General features: G+C 43.1%; 1 protein-coding gene across 1 annotated transcript; it reads right to left on the bottom strand.

Annotated features, from left to right (window-relative positions):
• Positions 1–7818: 7818 nt before the first annotated feature.
• LOC119134602 (ewing's tumor-associated antigen 1-like) lies at positions 7819–10178 on the bottom strand. The gene is made up of 6 exons (XM_037271431.1): positions 9867–10178; positions 9413–9532; positions 9147–9208; positions 8961–9067; positions 8028–8875; positions 7819–7934 (listed from the first exon to the last, which is right to left on the bottom strand). The coding sequence occupies exons 1-6, from the start codon at positions 10018–10020 to the stop codon at positions 7822–7824; spliced, it is 1404 nt and encodes a 467-aa protein (XP_037127326.1). The 5' UTR covers positions 10021–10178; the 3' UTR covers positions 7819–7821.
• Between the last annotated feature and the right edge of the window lie 14990 nt (positions 10179–25168).

Below are 25168 nucleotides of genomic sequence, written 5' to 3'. Positions count from 1 at the left end.
GTCGCGGCGGGTTTAATTCCATTCCGGGCTAACCCGATTTGGCCTGATGCGATTGTTATTGCCCTGGTGCTAGATGTTTAGAGGAAACAATAGCCCCCATAACACATCCAGACATCCTATTTGAGGAGGGTCGGCCAAGGGCGCCGCACGCATGCCCGACCACGCCACTTCTTCTTGCCATGGCGCTCGACCTGGACAAACTCACTTTCAAACCTAGTGGTGATTTGAAAGTATTTTTCGTTCAGTTGTCATCAGTAGCATTTTATTTCCCTTTTTGGCTTCTCGTTCATGGCGCTTTTGTCAAAAGCCAACGGAAAGGCAATAAACGTTCAAAATGTCTCCCGCCTTCCTTCTCGTCCTCATTTTGGACTCTTCTCCGCTTTCCAAGTTGTTGGACTTCAATTCAAGTGAATCGGAATCATGCAGTAGAGCAGTCTATTGTTTTTGGATATTTGGATGCAGTCTGCAGTTTTTATTTTTATGAAAAGGTTCGAGAAACACTGCACTAATAGACTTCCATCGTCCAAAAATGGACTTGGGAACCAGGATGTTCTCGCATTCCCCACGTAGCATTTACGCTACGTCGCGTCCATGTCACAGCGCCTGACGTTTCAGTCGACACTTCATCGGGACGGCGAGTGAGAAAGGAAAGAAAAGGAGTGAAAAGAGTAAAAAAAAAGTTGCGTTTGGTGCGCGGTGTCGACTTTCCCTCCGCCGTGATGGATGGCTTTGGTCAAAGCTGTGACCCTGCTGATTGCGTGCATGTTCTTCGCTTCTTTCCCCTCCTGATAACATCGCGCGCACAATCAGGACCCAATGACATTCGATTCCCACTCAGGAATTCCGACCCTCAAATGAAACCAATTAAACTAAACGTAGTGCCTCAGGGGCAGAACGTTGTTCGCATTTCTGCCTCGCAACTTTGAAGTTCTGGGTATGAATCCGAGGTGCGAGTCAAGGTTTGCGTTTCGAATGAGATTTTAAGCCTAGTGCAGGCAGGGGGCGCTGCATCCTATTTTCTGTCTAAAACAAACATTGAAATAGATAAAGGTGAGCCTGTAACACTCCGTGTGTGTCCTTCAGGGTGCGCTGGTGACAAATATTGAACATTAAACAAACATACGTTTTCTGTGTCCATTTGTGTGGAACGTCAACACGAACTGTGAAAAAGCAACCAGGTGATTCCCAGCGTTTATCTATTTTTTTTTCTGCAGATAGCAACCTTGGCTGTTTGTTTAACTACTTTTACACCCCCCTTCCAACCCCACCCTGCACCATCAAGGCCGTGAAACTAGATACTCCTGACTCCCATACTCTGTTTTCACCTGGTCGTCACAGTAACCCCACAACACTGGGGCGGCCGTGAATGAAATTCCTGCGTGTCATCAATCACCTGCCAACAAAGCGACGACTGTTATTCGGATTGGGCGGGGGGGGGGGGGGGGGGGGCGGCCGTGCCAGCTGAAGCCGAGGGCCTCCTTGCATTCGGGGCCGGCGGGGGGGGCCGACGCACTGGATGTTTACACGGCACTCCGACACTGGCGTTGACTTAGGTGAAGTTCAGCAGCATGTCGAGGAATGTGCATGTAAACACACTACACGACAGTCGTGATATTCATTTAGCATGTGAAAAAAAGTGGACCTAAAATTGACCCTTGGGGCATCCCACAATCCAGTTTATGTATTCTGGAGGAACGTGGATCCATACCGACAAAGTAAATCTGTTAGATAGGAGCTGAACCAGTTAAATATAATACCAGAGAGGTCAACCTGTTTTTCAAATCAGTTTTTATAAAATGTGATGATCAGTATTGAATGTGGTGCTGAGAAACTAAGGTTTTCGGAATCTGAATTCTACCTGTGCAAAAGGTAAATGGGCCAAAAGTTAGGTGGTGAATCTTCTTTATGTGCATGGTTTTGGGCTACTTGAGCAGTGTTGGCATCTGTGCTCCTGATTTAGAGCACTGGCTGTGTTCAGACATCCTTGTTTTGTCCAGCAGCGTTGTTGAGAGGCCTGGCTGTAAATCTCCTCAGCCAGTACGAGTCCATATGGCTGCATCAAGCATTTATGGTGCCATGCTCCAGGCTAAAGGGCTCGCTGGTGCACCACAAGCATGCGCGTATGGGAGACGGGAAGAGCTCTGTTGCGGTTTGTGCTGAATACGTTTGCAAATATGTATGCTCTTTGGGCACTACATTAGGTACACCTGTATAATACGTCATACAGGAGGACAATTCTTTTACTGCTTTGAGACATTTTTTTTTCTTTAACGCTCTAATGTAGCCCAATAAGAATAAAATATTATTTTTATTTGAACATTTCAGATGTAATTGTTAAAATGTAATCATTTTTATTTATATATTCAATTTATATTTATTTAATAAGTATTTATTAATATTATTAATAAAAATGAAATAAAAATAAAACAATTTATATATTCAAATTATATTAATGTTTTAGGTCTGTCATTATTCAAATGAGTATGATTTGTTTGATCGATATTTCAAATAGAAAACATGCATTTGCCGATTGAATATATTTCAAAAAACGTTTTTGAGAGGGCAAGGGAAGTGTGACTTTTTAAAAACATCAAGTGAAGAAGCTACACTAGAGGTCACTGTTGTAACTGTGAACAGCAGCCTGACTTCAACCGAGACCTGAATCCTAAATTAACTTCTGCCTATGATTTATGAATATGTAGTATTTCCCTGCTGGACATCGGGAGATGAATGACTACAAAAATACAATGCATGCATATTTGATTATACGCCCCCAAAAAGAAGCATTAACTTCAGATTTTAATTTTATGTTTCATAAGTGCAAAAAAGTAGAAGTAGCATACATTTATTGTGTTTTCTCGATTTAACACATCATTTCTCTTTTTTTTTTTAACAATTCTGTCCTCCTCTATTGTGGTGTTAAGGTCAAAGTAGAGTCTTTAATATTTCAAATGGTAATGGAGTAAATGTGATGCATTACATTGCGCTCATAAATATCAAATGTATGTCCAGTACAATAAGTATGCACAATTAGCTACTTTCAGGCACCACAAGCAAACAACAATAACCAATTTTAAGACCATTTAAATGGATATAAATAGCTTATGTTTTTTTCAGCTTTTTTTTTTTCAAAAAGTGTAGTGACATGATGGTAATTCTTTATTCGGAGATTACCTTGGACGTGCTGTGAAATACATCACCCGCTATTAATCATTCATAGACTCCATCTGTGCGACTATATAATACACACGAGTCATTCACTCTTGGAAGAAGAAGAAGAAGAAGCTGTCTTTCCTTTAACTTTATTGAACAAGCATATTTGACCACTTTCATAAAAGAAAAATAGACACAAATTGACACATTGCCTCTAAATCCAAGTGGATCTTCACGGATCCTTAAATGGATTTAAAAAAAAAAAAAGTATTTGCATTTGTTTGATGTTATTTCTGCTGCGTTTTTGACGCCCTAACACGGCTTAATGAAGATGAAATATATGATCTTGAACGGAGGAGTGATGGCGTCAAAACAAAGGCGCGAATGCACACGTCCACACAAAAGGAAACACAAACTTGGACACATTTAGCGAGCTGCTAGTCTGCGCGGCATTGTCTTAGCGCCATCCGTCATCCTAGCAAGCGCTAATTGAAACCACTGGCGCTACAAATATCACTCACTCGGGCTTCTCGCTAACAAACAGGCGAGCTGTTGAGGATTTTGGCAGTGCATAAAGAGAACGTGCTCGAGACTGCTGCTGCAAAGTCAAAAAAATGGAAAACCAATATATATTTTTCTGTGAAGCATCCATAAATCATTCGATTCCGAGCAGGAGTGTTTGTTACGTTTCAGAAGTAAATGTATTGTACAAACAATGTATCAATCTCTATGTGTTTATAGCTCAAATTTATTATCTCTCAGTATATATCAATAATCAAAGCCAATTGTGTCGAGTATAAAATAAATGTACATCCATTGCTTTCTGTTGGCGTCAAAAGCAGGCTTAAAGTTTTAGCTTAAGAGTTTTAACGTTTGATAATTGTCAGGCTTTCTGTTTCTTTTTTATTCAAATGTAGTGTCAAACAAAATAATGTCCTGCCATCTAGTGGTCCATGGTAGAATTACACCTCAAATAAATTATAAAAACTCTTATAGACTGTACAAAAGAAATCTGCAAAATAGCCGGACTGTGCTAAAAGTACCCAGAAGAAAGATTTACTGTTTTTGTTTTAGTTGCGCAACTACTGTACCTCATACAAATTCGCGAATGTCGGCAAATGGTTAAATATACGATATTTTTAATTTTTCCAAGCACCTATGCATTAATTGGATAGGTGAGCGAGATATGTAACACGCAAACTCATGCAGGTGCACGAACAAAAGTCAACACGCGTTCATCACGTACCAAACGCATCAAGTTTGTCATGACCCGCGAGGAGGAAAAGAAGACACGAGAGCTAATTGGCAGCTCAGAACGTTAACACCTGCAAACAGCCCACGTCTTACACACACACACACATGCACGGCCATTGAAAACAAAGGGCGAGCAGTGAAGCAGAAGAAAAAGTGAGAGGAGGAGGTGTCAGTGGGCGATGCTGACAGGCAATGATTGATGTTCGCCCATCACGCCACGCCTGACACTCTTCCCTCCCTCCCACTATCCCTCCATCTGCAACAAAGTCATCAGTGTGTGCGTATGTGTGTGTGATCCAGCTTCATTCAATCAATACAAACTGAGGCCTTCTGTATGGCAGCGCTACAGCCAGATTGCTGACAAGACACAAGAATCGCGGGCGCGAGGGAGGAAGCGCATTTCACATGTAGATTAATCCCGCTGCGATAGCCTGTAGCGTGTGTGTGTGTGTGTGTGTGTATGGCAGCGTTTAAACAAGCCCTGTATGTCGGAGGGATATGCTCCTGTGATACTGATAGACAGCACCACTGACATGTTGAAGGGCACCAGTACATTGAGATTTTTTTTTTTTCTTGAGGAGTCAACAAAAATTGACCGGATTTCATTCTAAAAAATGGATCATTGTGATTCTGAACTCAGCATTGCTAATAAACAGTTTCAAGTCTGAGCAAATTCCCACAACAACTTGGTTCCCTCGTTTTAAAACGTTTTCAAAGGAAACGCTGCAGTCCTGGGAGCAAAATCTTTGATGGAAATGTTTAATTTCTTTTCCTCCCACGGCAGCGGCTTCTTTAGCTGCTGCGCGGAGCCGATCCGTTTGCTTCGGCTCGTCTTATTTGACTGGGGAGCCCCCATTTGCAAACACTGCTTATTTATTCATTGGCACTTCTTGCCTTTCTTGCCTTTAAGCCAACGTTACGGAGAAATAGCTTCCCAGATGACTGAGACCCTTTATACCATTTGGATCCGCTCTAGCATCGAGCACTGTTAGCTTTATAGCCAGAACGCAAACTGGCCCAAAAACTCACCATGAAGTCAAAATAATAAAAGAAGAAAAAAAAAATCAGTCTGGAACACAGTTATGCGAATCGAGGCAAAATTTAGTTGGACTGAAATGAAACAAAAAGTCTGCCATTTTGCTTTGAAGCAACAATTTTGGCCAAATTTTAGGGGTTGTTGTCAGTTTAACATATGACCATATTTTTCAAGGAAAGTCATTTAGCAAACAATAAATCAGATTTTTGTGAAATAATTCCGCAATTTGATTTTAAGGTCATCAGCATCTGCTGCTCATTTGTTCTTTCGGGGTAGCTTGGACATGTCACTGTAGAGCAACCAAATGACCTCAGCCTAAAGCTGTCAACACACCATTACATCCCACGCTGACTATTAAAGGCAGAGGGGATGATGGTGTGTGTGTGTGTTAGGGAACACAGGGGCGGCTTTAAGGCCAAAGCCATTGTAGCGCAAAGGTGTTGGCAGATATAAGCTGCAGGAATGCTTGTTGGCCGCGCACGAGCCGGTTGACGTCGCCTTATCAGCACGCTTAATAAAGCATGGCCGTGCCTGCGCATCGATACGGGATCGCTCTCGAAAAAAAATCCCCGCCGTCGAACGTGACGTGAAATCGTTGCGCCGGTTCACTCGGGATCGTAAATCCTTCTCCAAGAAATGTTTTGCTGCTACTCCCCTCTCATTCCAAAGTTGTGATTTAGTTTGGAATAACATTTTTTTTTTTTACATGTCTGTCTTATCGCTTTCGTCTGGGTGACGTTGACCTTCACATGACTTACTCGCCAGACATTCGCACCATTAACGACTTGTAAATTACAATGTTGTGTCAGCAACATAAATATCGTGTTTTTCCTCCCCTAGTCGTCTCCGTTGTATCAGGCGGCTCCATTTAAAAATCTGCAGCGTTTCCAAAACGCTGTCACCCACATTGGATTAAATTGGATTTAATTCAGAGAAAGAATTTGGCGGTTGACCGCTACGTTCTGAATAAGCTGAAATTTTGATGTGTTGTGGAAGTATTATAAATAACAAAATATCTGCATTCATTTTGGAATTCTGTCTTGGAAAATGCGGTATGTTGAAAAAGCTAGGAATTGGAGAACTGTGAAAAATCTTTGGTAGAAATTTTGCCGATGGAATGGTTTGAAAATAACGGGATGAATAGAGAAAACTGGACGGGTGATTTAAATTTGGGAAATGATCTCCACTCCATTTTGTAGTTTAACTTGCTAGCTACATGCTAGTTCGCTGCTAGGGCAAACAAAACAAAGCTGACATTGCGCCATGAAGATAGATTTCAGTGCCTTGTAAAAACAAAACTTGTTTTTACAACTTTCCACGTTCTTGCTTGGGGGTGTGAGCAGGGGAATTTTGCAAAGGGGATTGTGGGATACCGAGAGGGGGGTGCGTCATACCTGGGGGCCCGTGAATGGAGCCCACAGGTGAAGCGCTGTTGAAACAAATCTGAAGCTGCCTAATGACACGCACCGTGAAAATGGTCACAGGTCATTTCACGCCGCTGACAGCTTGCTGCAGCTCGCCTGTGCAAACGTGTGTGTGTGTGTGTGTGTGTGTGTGTGTGTGTGTGTGTGTGTGTGTGTGTGTGTGTGTGTGTGTGTGTGTGTGTGTGCTAAACATGAGCAGAATGTAATGACGAAGAAACTGTCTGCAAAACATGAGAAGACATTCAAACATGATCAGTTGCTAATCCCCCTACTGCGCCTTCTCCGCACACCTGCTAGCTTCATCAGATAGCTGAAATAAATCCAAGTCATCATCGTAAAAAAAAAAAAAAAGGATAATGGCTGTCATAAACCCAAAAATCTTTTCATGATGCTGCAAATTTCTTTGCTTGTGATTTATGGAACAGGATTCTGAGGAAGATGTAATACTCCAAACACACCTGGGAAGTAGACTAGTCGGGACCACAAAGGGTAACATTGTGTTCTCGGGTCAGCAAATTATACGTCAGATTAAAAATAATTCCTCATTCTCAACAGCGAAATGTCCGCTCGGGCCTGTCAACAGAGCCCGAATCAAACCAGGTGGCGGCGAGGAGGCACTAACACCTGCACGGAACCAAACCCAATTTCTGCAAGATCTTACATTTGAAAAAAAACCCCGCAAAAGCAGTGTAGTAGCAAAACAAAGATTTTATTTACACTCGCTCAAAACATACACAGAAAACTAGTGCGTGACAAGAAATAGTGCGCTAAGACGTGACAAGTTATGCAAAAAACAAAAAAACACTCAAATGCATCCATCACATTATTGTCTAATACTATCACAGCAAACACAGACGTATGAAAGTAATTGCGGCACTTTTGAAACAAAAAAAAAAAGTCTGATTGAATCTCAGTTTTTTCAATAGCAGCATGATGGAAAAAAAAAAAACATTTTTACAATTTCTGCGTATTCTCCATCCTCTGCCGCCTTCGAGCCAAAGCTTCTTGCTTCTTGCGTTCGATTTCTGCTGCCGAACACTTGCCCGTCGTCTGGTTGGTGACAAACACTGCGGATGAGAAGAAAGAACGGAAAATGAGAAGAAGAAATGAGAAAAGGTGAACAAGTCTGGTTTGCTTTGAGTCAGCATGGAATTCATCACCTTTGTTGCTTTTCACTGCCGCGTTGCACACGTTCCTCCTCAAGGCCGACAAAGGTTCCTGCTTTGTCGGCACGCGGCATCCTATCGGGAGATTCGTGTAAACCTGAGCTTTCCATCCTTGGTTGACCTTCAAAGTGTTGCTCGGTAACGAACTGGAACGCATGATGGTGCGAGGCGATTTCCTGTTAGCGGGCAACGTTTGGTGGATGGCGAGAGGCGTGGCGGCAGGGGTGGACCGTGCGGGTTGAGAGAGACTTTCCACGCTGTCGCACGCCTGGTAGAAGAGAGCGTCGTCATCCCCGTCGTCCCATTCACAGTCGGAAATCTTGGTGGTGGATGTTTCTGGCTTGGGTTGAACAGTTTGGACGTAAGGGTTGGTCTCCAACTTAAAAGTGCTTCGAGGTGTGGGCTTGACTTTGGGACAAAAGTCCCGCAGGTTGGTCAGAGCGGATTGCCGGACCGGGCTGCAATCCTGGTCGGGATTCTGCATCAGGGCCAGCAAAGAAGAATCGTTGAGCAGGTCGTCGTTGTCCCAGTCGTCGTCAAAGTCGCCGCACTTGCTGCTTGACTCCTTGACTTTTTCAGGACCGGGATTGGACTTGTTGAGCTGGCTTTTGTCCTGGGATGATTTGGAGGAGACCGGGCTGAGGGCGCCGCTGACCTTCTGAGTGGACGAGTCGAAAAGGGCTCGGAGCTCGGCCTCGGTTTGGTTCAGTGGTGACGGCGTCTCTGTTGGCGTTTTGTCAATTTGGTTGTTGTTGTTTAGCTGGGCCGACGCCTGCTTGTCTTGCTGCATGTTCTCGTCAAACTGCCGGGCCAGTTTTATCAGCTCGTTCACGTTGTTCTGCCTGGAGAAGGGAGCCATCGTTTTGATTTGATCTTTTACTCACTGAATCAAGGTACAATTGTCTTTCTTTTTTGTGACAAACTCACCGATGGGATTTCTTCCTCATTCTGGTTCTGGGTGCGTCGGGCGTCAAGGGTGTCGGGCTGCAGAGCCACTGCCACAGAGGCGACAGCGGACCTCTTGGTTTTGTGTCCTGCCAAATGCAAAACACAAGGATGACTACGCAAGTTTACCATTACTTTCTTTTTTCTCCCATTAGAAAAGCAGCTAACCTTTGGCGCAATGAGATTGACGATGTCAGCTATTTCCAAGGTTCTAACATTCGGCCCCACCTCTGAAAACAAAAAGCAGGTTAGAGGAACAAAATATGGGCAACTGACTTTTTAATAGCCTGTATGCAAATAGTTGGGCTTTGGAATTCCTGTCCTATTGTATTTTCAGGTAAAATAGGAAGCAAATTACATTGAACCGTTGACAGTTTGTTTGAGTTGGTCAATTTGTGGATACATTCAACACATAATGTTGTTTTGATTTTTACCAGTGGGGGGTGACATGGCACCCCAAACGATGTCTTGTGATGGCTCCAGGTCATTCGAAGAGTCTCCATGGTTGGATTCACTGAATATGCAGTGGGCTCGGCGCGGAGGACTTTGCAGCTCTTTGAACATGAAATGGAGTTTAATGTCATGTTCACTTCTCTGTCCAAAGTTTTTTTTAGCCACTGATATTATTGTGCAATTAATTTTTATCCATTGATTCCGAGTTTGTCTGGACAATTTTAAGGAGAAATTGTTTTAGCAATTCTGTAGTTCGAAATGTGTCCTCAAATTTCAATTTTATGTATGTTGCACACAGTGCAAACTTTCTTTTTTTTAATTCTTGACTTGTTTTCCACCAACTACCCCTCCCCCATCACTCCTGCCTGCAACAGATGCAAAACAAAAATATGCAAAACAAACATGCACGTCAATCATTGCATGTTCATTATTCACCTTTGCAGATATTCGCTAAGGGAACTTCGGCGTCCTTCTTGTCCTGACTTCTTCCGTGAAAAACTTTGGAAACTGGCCGAGACGGATCAGTGGAGGATGCACACGACGAAGATGATGAAGCGGTAATCGTGGAAGCCGTCCTCGGCTTGGACATGGTGAGTTAAACCGTTGTGAGCGATGTAGCTTCTGCTCAACATTATTTTGTTGATCGACTCAAATCGATTCCAAATAGCGACGACACTTTCTTGTTGTGTTGTCGCCTTCAGTCGAGTATTTTCAAGCGCGCCACCATGTTTGTTTGTGACGTCATACGGAAGCCTTGAAGGTTTTGGGACGAGCGAAACGCGAAGCAGTCGTGAAGCATAGGGCAGGTAGTTTCTTTGAATGTCTTTAGAAGTATGTGTTTTATTGAAATTTTACTTCTAAGAAATGAAAAATGCTAGACTCTGTATATTAAATGATTAAAAGTCCACTTAAAAAAATTCTAAACTAAAATCCAAATGGAATGGAATTGACTTGAGGTAGAAATATTTTTTAAAACCTTTAACAATACAACATTGAATGAAATTTTACTCATAAAGTTTTGAAAAGATTAATATTTTGTATTTCGGCAGCCAATCAGGCATTCATACACAGTGAACGATATGAATTTTTTTTAATTTAACATAATTAGCTTGTGCAAGTCATGTTAATTGCAGCCTTTAGGGGGCGCCTGTTCCGCTCGTTCTCGCACGCATTAGCTACTGTATAATTCCTTGATTTACTTTGCAGCCTGGGCTGCTTTTGGTCCTTTTCCAGAAGTTCCTCTTGCGTCTTTCTACCTTCACCACACACGTTCTATTTAAAGTTGACGCCTGGCTTGTTTAGAGGCAATTAGAGAGTTAATTGTGCAAAATTTCTTTACGGCGGGCGGGCGGGTTTTGCGGCAAAAAAAGTCAAGAACGCATGGCTGCTTGCCCGAGCAGCTGCTGGCGTTTATGGCGAGGAAAAGCGGGGACCACGTCGTCAGGGGATTGGGGCAGGTGTAGGCTGCGAAGAAGAAGAGGAAGTTGTTGGGTGGACGCCAGTTTTTTGAGATGATGAGAAGCTAACAAATACTAACCACTTTGAAGGCCCGCAGCAACGCATCTCCAAGGAGTCACAAGTCAGGCTATAACAGTGAATTGCCGCCATATTGAGCCTCTTCCTTTTCAGTAATACAACATACATGCTAAATTACATTAGCCAGTTGATGGCGTTTTGCATTTCTGCTTAGCATTAAGCTAGCGGGCTTTTGTAACATGAAATGACAACGTATGGTTAAATCCATGCAATTTCAATCTTTGTAAAATTATTCCATACAACTGTATCGTAAACCTAAGTCAGATAAAAAAAAAAAAAAAGTCTACCGACCGACTGAAATGAAGCATTTTTTCTGCCCCCAAAATGCCACCTTTGAGATTTGAGAATTGCTTTCTACTACATTGCAATATCGATTTAAATTTGATGAATTCTTTCGGCATCCCTCTCCATGTACATTGTGGATTTTCCTTCTATTGCGAGTGGGACCGCAACGTATCCCTCACTGCCTATCCCCACGTTGGTTGCATCTCAGATTGTGCCAATATGGCCTCGGGCTCTCGGGTGACAGCTAGCATGTGGGGCGGTGGAGAGCTTCCAAAGAACCGCCGCGTGCCAACTCGCTCTCCAAACTGGGATTATGAGCTGTCTCGCTGCCAACGGAAAGCGTCAAAACCAAGCGGCCGCTTCTTCCCCAGACTCCCCGTCGGACGGAATCCCGCTGGCCGCGTGGAAAGGAAGAGCTGAAGGCTCGGGCAGCTGGTGTTTGGAAAGATTTGGGAATACCGAAACACAAGTGTGAGGAATATTCTGAACAAAGTCAACGAGGACGAGCATCTATCGTCGACTTTTTACTTTATGCTACAAACTGGTGGTGTTCAAAGTCCGGCCCGGGGGCCATTTGCAGCCCTTGTTTATCATAACACAGCTGATGATAAATGTCCCGCAGAGTGCTGAAGTGATTAAATATTCAGATAAGCCACTCCATGCCACCCCCACGTCCACCATCCCATCACATCCACACCTCCTTCATTTGCTTGGTGAGGAGAAGCAATCAATTCCCACGTGGAGCGACGGTCATGTCATATTTATATGAATATGCAAGAGCATGGCTGGCACATTAAGATGAATTTGGCACATATGCGCTTTTAAGCACTTGGGATGCACTCGTGTGAGGCCGTGAGAGTCATGTGACCGGACACGTCATTATGCATATGGACACGGGCACCATTTTGTCCGTCTTAGGTGTGTTGCACCGCATTCACTCTGGTTTATTTACTTAAACGTTAGGACAAATAATAAAAACGTTAGGACAAATAATAATAATAACAACAATACTATCACTACTACTACTAATAATAATAATAGTAATGATAATAATTTAAAAAAGTCAATCAACCAATTAGCCAAATATTAAAGGTACATGATTAAATTATAGATCATGAATAAATACATTTTTAAAGAATAATTTTTGGGAAAAAAAAACAGCTGAATGAATGCAAAACCCATTTTAACATTCTTAACTGTCCTACAAGTGTAAAAAATAAGTTACGCGAATGCACATTTATTCTTTTGATGCTCGCTGAACTGACATGCTCGACACTTTCCTGGCGCATTTTTCAAAATGTTGCCCTTTGTTTTCCTTTTCAGTTTTTTTCCCCCTTTCCTGGGCGATGTGTGCATGCGCGGTGTACGGCAGCACCCACCCCCCCCGCCCCCCTGCAGAGGCGACCCCTCCCGGGTTAATGATGACAGGAAGCGGGCCAGATGGCAGCGGCGCACGACCTCCTCTCGGGAGAGCCGGCAGCTGAGGAGGATGAAATATGCCAGGTGAGCGCTAACAGTGATACATGACATCAGGAGCTGTGATTTATAAGCTCACCTGTCTTTGCTTTTTAAGGGCATTCATTCCTAAGGCAAAGTTGTTTTAAATACACAACACCTCATCCTATTTGCTTGATGTTTAGTTTGACAACAAGTTTGTGGATTACGATTCCTCCCGTCAGTCCTGCAGCTCCATCTCGCAATTTTAAACTCATTCGCGGCAATCGAGTCGACGCACACACTCGAGTAAGGACAACATCAAAACGCTAATTTGCATCCACGTTTTGCCAAATTCATTTGCATCCACATTTTGCCAAATGCACGCCGGTACTGTACACTATGGGTAGAATTATTTTCAGTACGAGTTGACTTCCAAAGGATATGAACAAATTGGTTGTGGGTAAATAAATTACATGTTGTGATTATGAATATGAACACATTTCCATGTAGAAATGTACACCCCAACTTGACCCCCCCCCCCTCCCCTTCCTGTCTAAGCTGCGTTTGATCTAAATTTGGCCCCAGTAGCAGAAGTCTTGTACCCGCTGTGATGTTGATATTTTCATACACCGCCTTTTGATGGAGGACCCTCCGCCGGCCGGCTTTTATCATCCCGCCGAGCATATGGCACTGGAGCGGCCACTTTTCACGTACGCGATGCTAGAGTTTTTGTTGCCGCCATCCCTTGGTCCCTTTACGGGGGGAAAAGCGGAGTAGCCTGTAGTCGGGGACTTAAGTGGACCATAAGGCGTCATTTCGCTTTGTAAATTAGACAAAACAAACAAACAAAAAGCAATGCAATTTCCACCAAATTGCGCACACATTAAAACCCCCCCTTTTCCAACCTCTTAAATTGAATTACATCTATCAAGGAAGTTATTATAATTCGTCAAGAAAATGTCCCTCCTTAATCTGGTGAGAAAAGAATTATAATTTAAACATCGAAATATTGGAAACAATTGTACACGGAGGGCCTCCACTACTTATCTGATTAGCATTTGTAAAATGTTTACAGCCAATCACCATGAGTACCCGTGTGTTAAAAAAAAAAAGAAGAAAAGTGCTGCTGGGCTTGTTTTGCTGCTTCTCTCTTTAAATACATTCGTGTCCAGATTGCGGAGCCCGGGAAATGACTCATTAGCATATATTAGCACCTGCGCCGGTTGCCATGTTTGATGTAATTACATCGCTCCCCTGTCGTCGCCGCATTCGCTCCACAAAGGAAGCCTGGCACCTCATGCCATGCATTTTTTAACATGTTATTTGATTTTTTGAGGGGAGTGTGTGAGGCTGCGAAAAAAAAGAAAAAGAAAACAACACATTTGACATCATTGTAAAAGCAAAATCAGATTCATAACATACTGTTGTCACAATGGCCTTGATCTGCTCAATATAGCACGAAACTTTATACATTTTACATTTATGGTGGGGCAGTGACCCACCAGAAGATGGCGCTGTGATGGAAAAAAGTAAATCCTTGGTAGAATGCTGTGCTATCATCCTATGCCCCTCCCGCCATACAGTACCACACAATAAGAAATACCTCAAAGTTGTAGTCTAACTCATCTTCTCTCCTCATGCTCATTTGCAACTCTCCCAGCTTCTCAACTTTACGCGGCGACTCAAGGCTCCCGGGCCGGATTTTTGGCAGGCTTTTCTGGTTCATTTATGAAAAACAAATGTGAAATATGCAGATGTCTTTTTGTTTGAAGCAGATGTTTGTTGCCATTGCCAGGTTTCAATCGGGCGGCCTCAGAGGAGCCTCCCCCCCACATCTTTGATGTCTGACAGCAACGGAGGGACAATTGGATGAAGTGTGAGCCATCCACAATTACTGTACTCGTGTGTGTGCGCATATGTTACCGATAATGTATTCAAGGCCGTTCGGCAACGATAATATCGCAACACAGGGAACGTCTGCACTATAGCGAGACCGTACAATATAAAATTTTACACTCAAGTAGATCCAGGTGCATTCAGTTCTGGATGAGAGAATCGTATCCCGTAATCCTATCTCTTGTATTAAAGAGAAGACGGACTTCAAACTTTTCCTGAATAATCGGTTTATAATAATATACAGTAAATTCTTATTATGATAATGCACCTTCGTCCTTCGATTCGTGCAAATTAAGGCTGGTGCTCCTGATTCGGGTTCTCTTGATTCTCCTCCTCCGTCTTCTGTCAGCTGCATTGGTGGCTAATTGATGGCGCTCATTAAGGAGTGCGCACCACATAAAAAATGGCAGCAATTATCATTTATCTTGATAAATTATTTAGCGGGGATCATTTTCTTGCCTGGTAGGGGAGCGGGAAGCGTGGTGGTGGGCGGTGTTAGGTGGAGGAGGGACCGCCGATCTTCCACAGCAATGTGTAAAAACCTAAAATGTTTGAGGTTAGCAATGCTAACGTGCAGCCACTTAGCGTCGGAACATCAAACATCTACAATCCCATAAATGTTTTTAAAAATATAATACAATGCATCTTTATTTCACCGTAACAAAACGATTTACAAAAACAAAACAATGGATCCTTCTATTGGCAGTTAACCATTATCGCCCCCCGCAGGACTGGGGCGGAACAGTATTGACTGTCTTATAATTGGGTTCTGTCGTTAATGATTGATTTTTAGAAAATGCGGCGCGACTTTTGAGTCTTGGTGGAGGTCTGCCCGATCATTTCTGCTGTCAGGAGGAATGCTAGTTACAAATGTATCCTGTTTTTCACTCATGTAGCCTCTTCTATTGTTTTCACACCAAGTGCACTTAATGAGTTACTTTTACATATTCTGTCGTGTGTGTGTCTGTGTGGCTGGCGTTGACAGCGGCGTGATTGAATGATGAATGGCCCTATTTTTTTTATTATTCTCTAAATGAGCTTGTGGCTCTTTTGATTGGCTTCCTCACATGCAGCAGCAGCCCGTGATTGGCTGCGGAACAATGGTGTTGCTAGCTTGCAACACCGTCTCCATCTGTTCTCACACGACACACACACACACACGAGAAAATGTTCGTGCAACCACCTTTTTGCCCACATTTCTCAACAAATTATGACTTTTTGGGGTATTTTTTATATATAGATATATTTTACTCTTACTGTCAAGTCTAGTGTTGTTTGTAACAACTTCACATTGCACACATGCCTTTAATCTACACATGCACACAGCACCCCCTCACACAAACACACAAACACACACACACACACACACACACACACACACACACTAGAAGCAGCTCTGACCTGACAAGAGGCCGACCAAGATGAATGTATCTTATGTGAGTGACAGGTGTGGCGTTGGTAGGGGTTGAAGGGCAGAGGGCCTCGTTAATCAACAGGCTGACAGGTGCCATTCAGGGCCCACCCGACAATCACCACCCACACGGACCCTCGCACACACATACGGCGATATGCTTTGTAATTTAAAGCCGCTTTTCTACCAAATGGTCCAGTTCAATTGAGTGAATCTTTTTCAATTTGGAGTGGTGTTCCCCAGGAAACTGTCCGAGGTCCATTTATCTTTTATGAAGGTTAACCCAACCAGGAATAAAAATATCAGAGAATCAAATCTCAACATACATACAGTATTAACAAGCTCAGGCAATGAGCAGCATACGTGTGTATGGAAAGTGTGCATGAAGTGATATTTTATGAGCTATTAATTGCGGGGCAGGCTGCTAATTAGCACGGTGTCATGCATCATCGTTAGACGTCGGAGTGACGTTTTTTATCTTCATTAGAGATGCGCCGCCATCGTTCTTCACACTCTCATTAGGCCTTTTGTTTTACTTCCACAGACGCACCCCTGCCGCGTATACGCTCGTTAAGAGGTGGGGCGACGCTCCCTTTATTAGCCTGTAGCATATTCAGAAAAATGTTTATTTATATGTATATTTGTCTCAGAGCATCCAGAATCATGCGATTTCAAACTCAATTCTCATTTTAATACTCCTAATACATAATTATTTGGTTCCAACTTTTTATGACATCAAATGTTTTACATTGTTGTATTTTTTAAAATTAGGCGATGTCTTAATATTTTTGTAATGGAATATTGCCTCCACTTGAGTGTGATTGAGGCTTTTGTCTGTCCTTTTTCAAATAAATACCAATGAGAAGAATGTTTAAACTTCTCTTTATTTAATCCATTGACATGTGAGAGTGCATTTAAGTGAAGTTGAGCATTCAGGAGCAACGCTGCCGCCTCCACATAATCAATGACGGTTGACCTCTGTATATCGCACTGGACTAAGCAGTGTTTAGAAGGCACAATCACCAATTAATACATGTAAATGGGTGCTAAAATTAACATTTGGATACCTTCAATGCTATACAAAGTTTATAAATACCTATAGATACCACAAAATTGTAGTAAAGCACTATTTTTGTCCAAAAAAAAGTCAGTCTCGAGGACAAAAACAGCATATTGTCGGTGAGTTTGTCAATGAATAATGGAAGCTCGGCAAGGACCAACGTTATTGATTCTTTGCTGCCTCTAACCTCTCACCAATGGTGCTAATGCTACACGCTAGTGGAGGGCGGTGAACCCCTAAACTTTTACGCCCTGCAAATTTTTATTCTTACCCTTCAGCGCGTCCCCCCCCCCACACCGATTGTGCCCAGCAACGAGGCCACGCATGATGATGCGTGCGCCACCATTTCCCGCCATGTTATCTTAATTGTCCCGCCAAGTACGTTCAATGGTTATATTATCAATTTATGGCCACTTTTGCCACCCCATTAATCCCGCTGTTAAAACAGGGTAACTGCGCTCGCTCCGGTGCATAAAAAGCTGTTCTGCCATTGCCTGAGGCTGCCTCAGCTTTTTTTTTTTTTTTTTAAACCCGTCTACTTGAAGACAAGATATTGTATGATGAAATAATAATAGGTAGGTGATAGATATTTACTGGGATTGTTTTTTACTGTTTACAAAAATTGACACCTTACTCAATACAAGCTAATACGGCAAGCTAACACTTTACTTATCTGTAACCTTATTGGCTATGGTTGACGTTAACTTTAGAAGCTAATATTGGAAGCAACTGTAGAAGCTAATGATATTGTAATTTGGGAAATTCATGTTGGAGCTATAGTCGGAGGCTAACGATAGTCAAAATGCAAGCGAGGATCTTGTGGCGTTATAGCTGAGAAAGAACGCTGGTAAACTTGTCAAGGTAAAGTACAGTAAGTGGCCCAATCGAACAAAAAGGCTAATTTAATAATAAAATCTTTTGAGATTTGTATATTTACATTTTAAACTAGAGGTGGAGCACTAATGACTTATTTCTTTTTTATGTGTAAAGGAGTCATCAAACAGCGTCAATACGTGTGTGTGCGTGCGTATGTCAGAGGCGGAAAAACTGCTGCAGCAGTAATTGCCTGACCTTTACGGCAGGCGGGATAGTCTCATTAAGCCTGATGGATAATGATGGCGCTGCTACGTGAAGCACCGCGATAATGAAACAACACAACAGCCTTCATGCTGGAGGCTTACTGGAGGTGGCGGTGGGGGGTCGTGACAGAAGGCTGATAACCCGGAGAGAGGAGCCCTTTCTGGGATAACGACGCCACACCGTGTAACCCCCCTCCACCGCCCCACTCCCGGAGGTGTCAGCCTTCTTCCGCACATGGGCCCGGGTCAGGGCCGCGTGTCAGTCATGTCGGTGACATCTCGCTTTTGATTGGACACCCTCGTGTTGCTAAATTGGGGGCTCTTGCCATTAAGGCTAACGAGTGGCCGTGCTGAGCCTTTGTATGCAAATCAGCTTCCAGTAGCTGTAAAAAGATTTTTTTTTCCCTGCTCATAAATGTAGCAATCTATCACAGATTGAATTGATTGTTTTTAATTTTGCTTGATTATATGGTTATTGTTCAAATAGCAATTTGCAAAAATAAGAATAGTGAAAGCACGTTAATTAGAAGTGTGAGTTGACGTCATCATTTTGACCTGAGATGGGAGCGGGTACTCATGAGCATCCGAAACAGTCCAGTAGCCAAAACCAGCAGGGGGTGCTGACACCCTGACAACCATTTCTCTCTGCTAACATCCACTTTTCTTCCCCCCCTCCTCTTCTTCTTCATCCTTTCTTTACTTCTGGTGTGTTTTTGTTTTTTAGTCTTAACACCCAAAATTTGTGATGACATTTTTTTTCATGCAAAAAGCAAACATCAAAATGTATTCTTTGAGATGATTTCTCACGCAAAAAAAGCCACAAGCAGGAAAATAGTTGACATTTGTCTTAAAAAATATACGTAATGTTAATAAACTGGGAGGGGGGGGTTGGGGCAAAAATGTGAGTGCACGTTGATGTGCATAATTTGTCAAATGTCACATTTTTCCGCCTCTAATGATTAAAAAGTGCTTTTTATTCAACACGTTGAACTATTAGGGTCACATGAAATGTCCCATTAATTACACAATCCTAATTATTATAACTTTCAATCATGCCCCAATTATTCAACTTGTACCAATGTGTGTGCTGGTAATTAATTCCCATTTTAATTATTTTTATCCCCGCCGTAGACATTCAAATGTAAGTGCCATGTGACATTGTAGATGACGATTTGTGACTTTGTTAAATGAGATTGATTAAAAAAATAAATTAAGATAAGCATGAGAAGTAAGGATGAAGTATTGCTACTAATTGTTTTGCACAGTAAACAGAAATCTGGAAGCATGGAGTGGATCAGCTCAGTGATAGCAGAACCCCCAGGACCCTCCTCCCGCTGGGCCTCACACCCCAAGACCCCGGGGAGGGTCACAAGTTCAGCTGCCTTTTGTGTGGCAACACGTTGATGTAACAACACCATGCTCCTTGAGCCCACAGTCTCCACTTTGCTGCGGCACTCCTATTTCTTGCTAGCCTAATACTAACACTCACAAATCCACCTTGGAATTTTGAATGACATGCTGAATTTTATCATCTATTAGCACTCAAGCAGATTTATGTCGCTCGGTTGCCTGTGTCGGACTTACGGGATCAGACGGTCGGAGCTATCAATCTGGGAGGCTTTAACGGAGGCCACTGATGGATCTTCTCCATATTTCACGGGCCAGGCCTCCGCAAACAGAATAGCCTGCTGTGCTAAAGAAAACAATGTGCTTCTGAGCTGCAAAATATCATCCATCAACCCACTGGGCAGGCAGGCAGTAGAATTCGGGTGGAAATGTTAGCAACCGAGAATGGGGGGGGGGGGTCATGCGGCTTGGATGGATACCTGCTTTTCACATCAGAGACGCCTCGGCTCATTCGCCGGCCACAACTGGTCGCTTCTGAAAGCACTGACCCGCTCGCGTATCCTGAAACCCGAGTTTCTGAGCGACTCCGACGCGCCAGGCCCGAGCCGGCCGCCATCAATCAGCCGTCGCGGCCGAGGGGAGGAGACATTCCGGGAGATTAATTGTGGCCTGATGTAAACAAGGAAAGGCTCCAGCTCGCAGGGATCAGTATGCAGCACTGGAGGTAGGGGGGGGGGGGGGGGGGGGGGTTGCTTGTGGAGTTTTAAGTAGCTGAATGGTTGGACAGCAAATGAGCCAATTGGTGGAAAATATCGTTATTCACTGAAAAAAATTATTTTCCCTTTCACAAGTGTGTGAAATGTACCAACATGGAATGGGAAAGGTCCAAATTTGTGAAGCTGTGAATTTCCCAAGTGCAAAAGCCGTCCTGAGCACTACACATTAGGACAAGGACAAAAGTTTCTATTTGTATTCATGCTAAGCTAATGGACGCCTGTATGCGCTCTTTCTCCTTACATTCGCCCGCATCGACCTCGTTATTTGCGCAACCTCCTCAAGCAAAAGCATTGCCGTGATTTTCCTTATGATGCCCTGCCCTGCGGGGACAGGCAAAGACACCTGGCACATTAAGCATGATAACTAATCTATTAATGTTGACTGATTGCCTCATTAAAAGGTTCAAATATAAGTCTAAGCTTATGTGTTAATGACCTGTTAATGCTTCTGTCAATTACGAGCAGGGCTAATGACACCTGCAATGACACCGTATCGCTGTTACCAGTCAAACTTGAATCTCTGTCCCCCGCCCCGCCAGAGGTTAAGTGGGACGATGATGGTCGGGAAGACGAATGCTTGAATGTCAGCGCTGTACGCTTGTGTTAGTCTTAATTTCTAAAGGATTTTTATTCATTGAATACTCGAATAACTTTTGGGGTGAAAATAGCCTCAGACGAGTACATCTGTTTTTCACGGGATACACCTCGGCTCAACCTGAGGTCCTCTTAAGTTTTCTTGGACATACTTTGCTTATTAATTTCTCATCGCCCCTATTCAGCGAATCGAAAATTGCTAAACTGTAAGATAAAATAAGAAACGTTTCCTTCTTTTTGTATTTAAATTGTAGTCGAGACACATCGGCTTCCTTGTCCAAATTGAGATGGTTGACAAAGAACAGGGGAGGTCTGTGGTTTGTTTTCTTACACTGCCACATGCAGAAGTTAATTACGTGATTATTGGGTTTGTATTCAGATTCAGTGAAGTGGGGGGTGCGTTATCCGTTATGAAACCTCAGCCCCATCCCGACGCTCCCTGATGCTAGGCTGTCTCCGTGTCGCTTGGTATTCGTCACCTGGCTGTGCCAGCTGTGCCATGCAAACGCTCCCTATCTTTGTCTCTTGATGCGTTTTCCTTTTCTTCCATGCTGTTTGGATGTCCAATGATAGCTAATACTCCATGACAACCTGACACAACGCACAGTCCAGGCCCCGGCTCCATCTGCTTTCAATTGAATTTGGCGAGAGGAGTTGGGGGGTAGATGAAGGGATGGCGGACTGGGACAAGATGAAAGCTCAGCGCCCCAATGGTCTCACCATCCTTCATTCTTCCTAAATTGCCCCCCCCCCCCTGCCCTCACCCCATCCGTTCCCTCTCCTCACATATAGCATTAACACCCCCTTGAAAAGTTTCAAATGATAGCTGCTCCATCAAAGGGCTCCTCAAATATGGTAAAGATCTGCGAGGGGAGCAGGCCATGGCGTCGCTCATTAGGCCCATTAGAAGGCTCCAGTGCAGGGGTGGGAAAAGTGTGGCCTGGGGGTCACTTGCGGCCCGCTCTTTTTTTTTTTTTTTATCTGGTCCTTTATTATCAAGAGTCCCAAATTATTTCTTGCATTAATTTAATCAAGCCTGGGCTAACAAATAGCATCAATTTTGCAGTGTTATAACAGCAATGGACATTTGAACACTAATGGTTGTGCAACACATTTAGAAAGACAATATAATAACACTCGCAGTCACAAATTCTTTATCCTTTGCAAAACAAATTGACCGATATTACTGCAGCTTGCTCAGTTAATTGTGGCCAGGGCACACAATAGAAGTCTCGTCACAGTGACCATTAAAAAATACATTTAAAACATTTTAATTCTTTACTTTCAATTTAAATGTTATTTTTCATATTTAAAACTGCCTTTTTTTTTCCATAATTTTTCAAATTTTTTTTTCATTTACAAATGATTTGGCCAGTCCATCCAATGTATAACGCAGCCCTTGATCACAAAAGTTTGCCCGCCTTGGCGGCGGGTGTTAATAGGGGACATCTTCTTGCAGTTTGCTCCGGTCATAGCGAGATGGAAGAAATGAGACCATTACTACAAGAGCAATTTTCCTAATTATGCGGCACGGAGCGTCTTGTCAGTCCGTGGGCTCAGGGAGACAGAAAGTATTAACTCTTTAATGTGACTAACTAACAGGCCCTCGCTCAGGTCGGGCCAGGCCCTTAATGACTTAATGGAAGTCATGATGTAAGGTAAAGCCATATGTGCTCATGTACCAGGCTGGACTCTCTCCAAACCGTCCAGCCGCGTCCACACCAACATTCGTTAATTTTTTCCGTAATTTAGACCTCTGGCCGTGTTGATGCAAATGTATTAAAACCTGATCTGGTCGTTTCCAACTTCATATTTAAATCCAGTTGTAACTTTTGGCTCTTTTGTCCCACTTCTCCTCTATGTAGCTCCTTTCACAAGCCTTATGAATATATTTATGAGATGCAAAATCCTCACCATAGCAGATCAGTGTTTGGGAATCAAGTTCATAGTGTGAATGTTTTTTTTTTTCTTCTTTCTATATTTGTCCTGTGATTGGCTGGTGCCCAGTACTCCAAGACTGTACTTCACTTCTCCTGACCAAATTCAACAGGAGTAGGCCAAGGACAAGCAAAATTGATGGATGGTGTGGTTTGTTAGTGCATAAAAAAAAAAAAGAATTTGAGTTGACATTTTTGGCTTGTGCAATGATAGAATTGTCTTGTTGGGTTTTCTCACTTCATCGTGGAAAAGTCTCTTTAACGCGTCAACTCGTTTGTCGTATGTAAAAGGCAGCGAAAGCTCAGTAGATGAAGTAGGTGCTTGGTGATGGCCGCCGCAGATCCGCAGGTGAAGCAACGCAGCCTAAATGGAAGGAATGCCGGCGATTGAGATTTCCACCTCATCCATCACACTCGGTCGGGCCCATCTCGGCTCCGTCAAGCGATGGTGGGAACGCTTCCGGAAGTGATTCATTTCACGCCGCTTCCCGTTTACGATGCGTTTAACCGGCAGGGGGTTATCAAGTGCCTTCATATTTTCTGCTAGTCAAATACACGCCGCCATTTCCATAGCGGGTTATCGGGTCAATAAAACTCGGCGACCTCGGACAAGCATTAAAAGGCTCGATGCGAGAGAGCAAGCAGGGGCCCATTGATTAAGTTCATAACTCGGTTTGAGCTGACACGATTTGAAAAATAAGAAAAAGCAATGACTATAAATCTAACGCCGTGACATAATCGGATGAAAATCAACATGGTAAAGTCGGCCATTTTATGAGCTTCCTTCGCTGCCTTCCCACCGGATGACTATTGACGTCTCGAATGTGCAACAAAGCCATTTTCTGAGTTGTGCCGAGTGACTAATGAGAGCCAATATAGGAATTCAGTTGTTTGCCGTTCCTTGGAAAAAATTCCTTTCTCGTATTGGAACGGTGAGGTCATTTCTTTTCTAACCTAGCATACGATCAACGGCAATCTGACGCCTAGTACACAAATGTGCCAAAGATAATTTGGGAGAATCAAAAGGATAAAAATACACAAGTCCTCCCTCACATGTGTGGAATGTTGCAATGTTGAAACATTTGGTCGTTGACACAAAACAGTGAAGAATTCACAGCAAACCAATTCCCACATGGGCCATTTGGAGGTGCGTTGGCCTCGTTGGCAGAAAAGCGCCACAGCGTGTGCCCACTTGCACGTTATCAACACCGACAGATGGCCGCTCGCTCCGACAGCTTTCCGGTGTTTAATTATAATCGTAATGGAGGGAAATGAAGATCAATTAAAAGGCAGCCCGATGTTAACGAAGCGGACAGTTGTCCAAAATGTTTATCGTCATAAATGGGGAATGTTTGTACACTTTTATTTTCGATTTTGGCACACACGTGTTCAAGTCGTGACTTTTGAAAGTTGATTGCGGTTTGTTATTTAGAAGGCAATAATGATTCTGCTTTAAATACTATATAATAATAACAAATTTTATATTCAGACATTTATTAGCAGTTTGAAATATTGTTTTCATTTGACTTACACGTAAATAGCTCATTTATTTATTTTGGTTATTATTATTATTTTTTTTTTAAAGTGTGATTTTTTTTGTGTTTAATATTTTTTTATAAGAAATGCTGATTCTTGGCTTCTGGGCTTTGACTAGATTGCTGTAAATTAGCCATCCAAGTGACCAAATGACTCTCCCTTGTTGATTTCAAAGCACCCAGCTGCCTTCATTTTAATGAGCATTTGGATATTTTGTCAGTTTACTCCCTACGTCCGCTGGCGTCAGCCCAAGTGACCTCTGCCAAAGATCCGCGTGTGTCCACCTGAGCGAAAAGGTGATAGGAGGGAGGCCTCGAGATGACAGATGCATGGTGGCGTATTAATAGTGCCGGGGTGCCACCCTGCCCCTCACCAGGTTTGTTATTGGATGCAAGCGCCACACGCTAAGCATCAAAATGAAAAGCCTGAGGGGGGTGTGAAGAAAATGAGAAGTCAAAGCCGGCACGCTTCGCGCCGTCAACTTACATAACCGTCACGATATGCGACGCATCGAACAATACAACAAACTGGGGCAAATTCCTTTGTGCCCCACAAATAGATTGTTTTGATTTTTTAAACAGGCAGGAAGTTCGTCCCTACCACGACCTGAGGACCCTAAAAAAAAAAAAGTCCTTTCAAGGACTTCTTCCATAGTTAACTGCAATCACATCATTCTAAAATTATGTTACAGGCTCGCCAGGAACAAAGGACAGGAATGCGTCGGAGTGTCTGCTGCCTTGTTCAAGGTGCAAACTCCAAAACTGGTCAGGCACGAATTATCAGGAGGAGGGCAGAAGGCTGGCTGGACTTCACAGGAGGTGTGTTATGTAAAGAACATTTGTT

This window comes from Syngnathus acus, chromosome 15, assembly GCF_901709675.1.
Source record: "Syngnathus acus chromosome 15, fSynAcu1.2, whole genome shotgun sequence".
In the NCBI taxonomy this organism is placed as follows: Eukaryota; Metazoa; Chordata; class Actinopteri; order Syngnathiformes; family Syngnathidae; genus Syngnathus; species Syngnathus acus.
The sequence above is the reverse complement of the archived record's forward strand: the minus strand, read 5'-3'. Positions and strand labels throughout refer to the sequence as shown.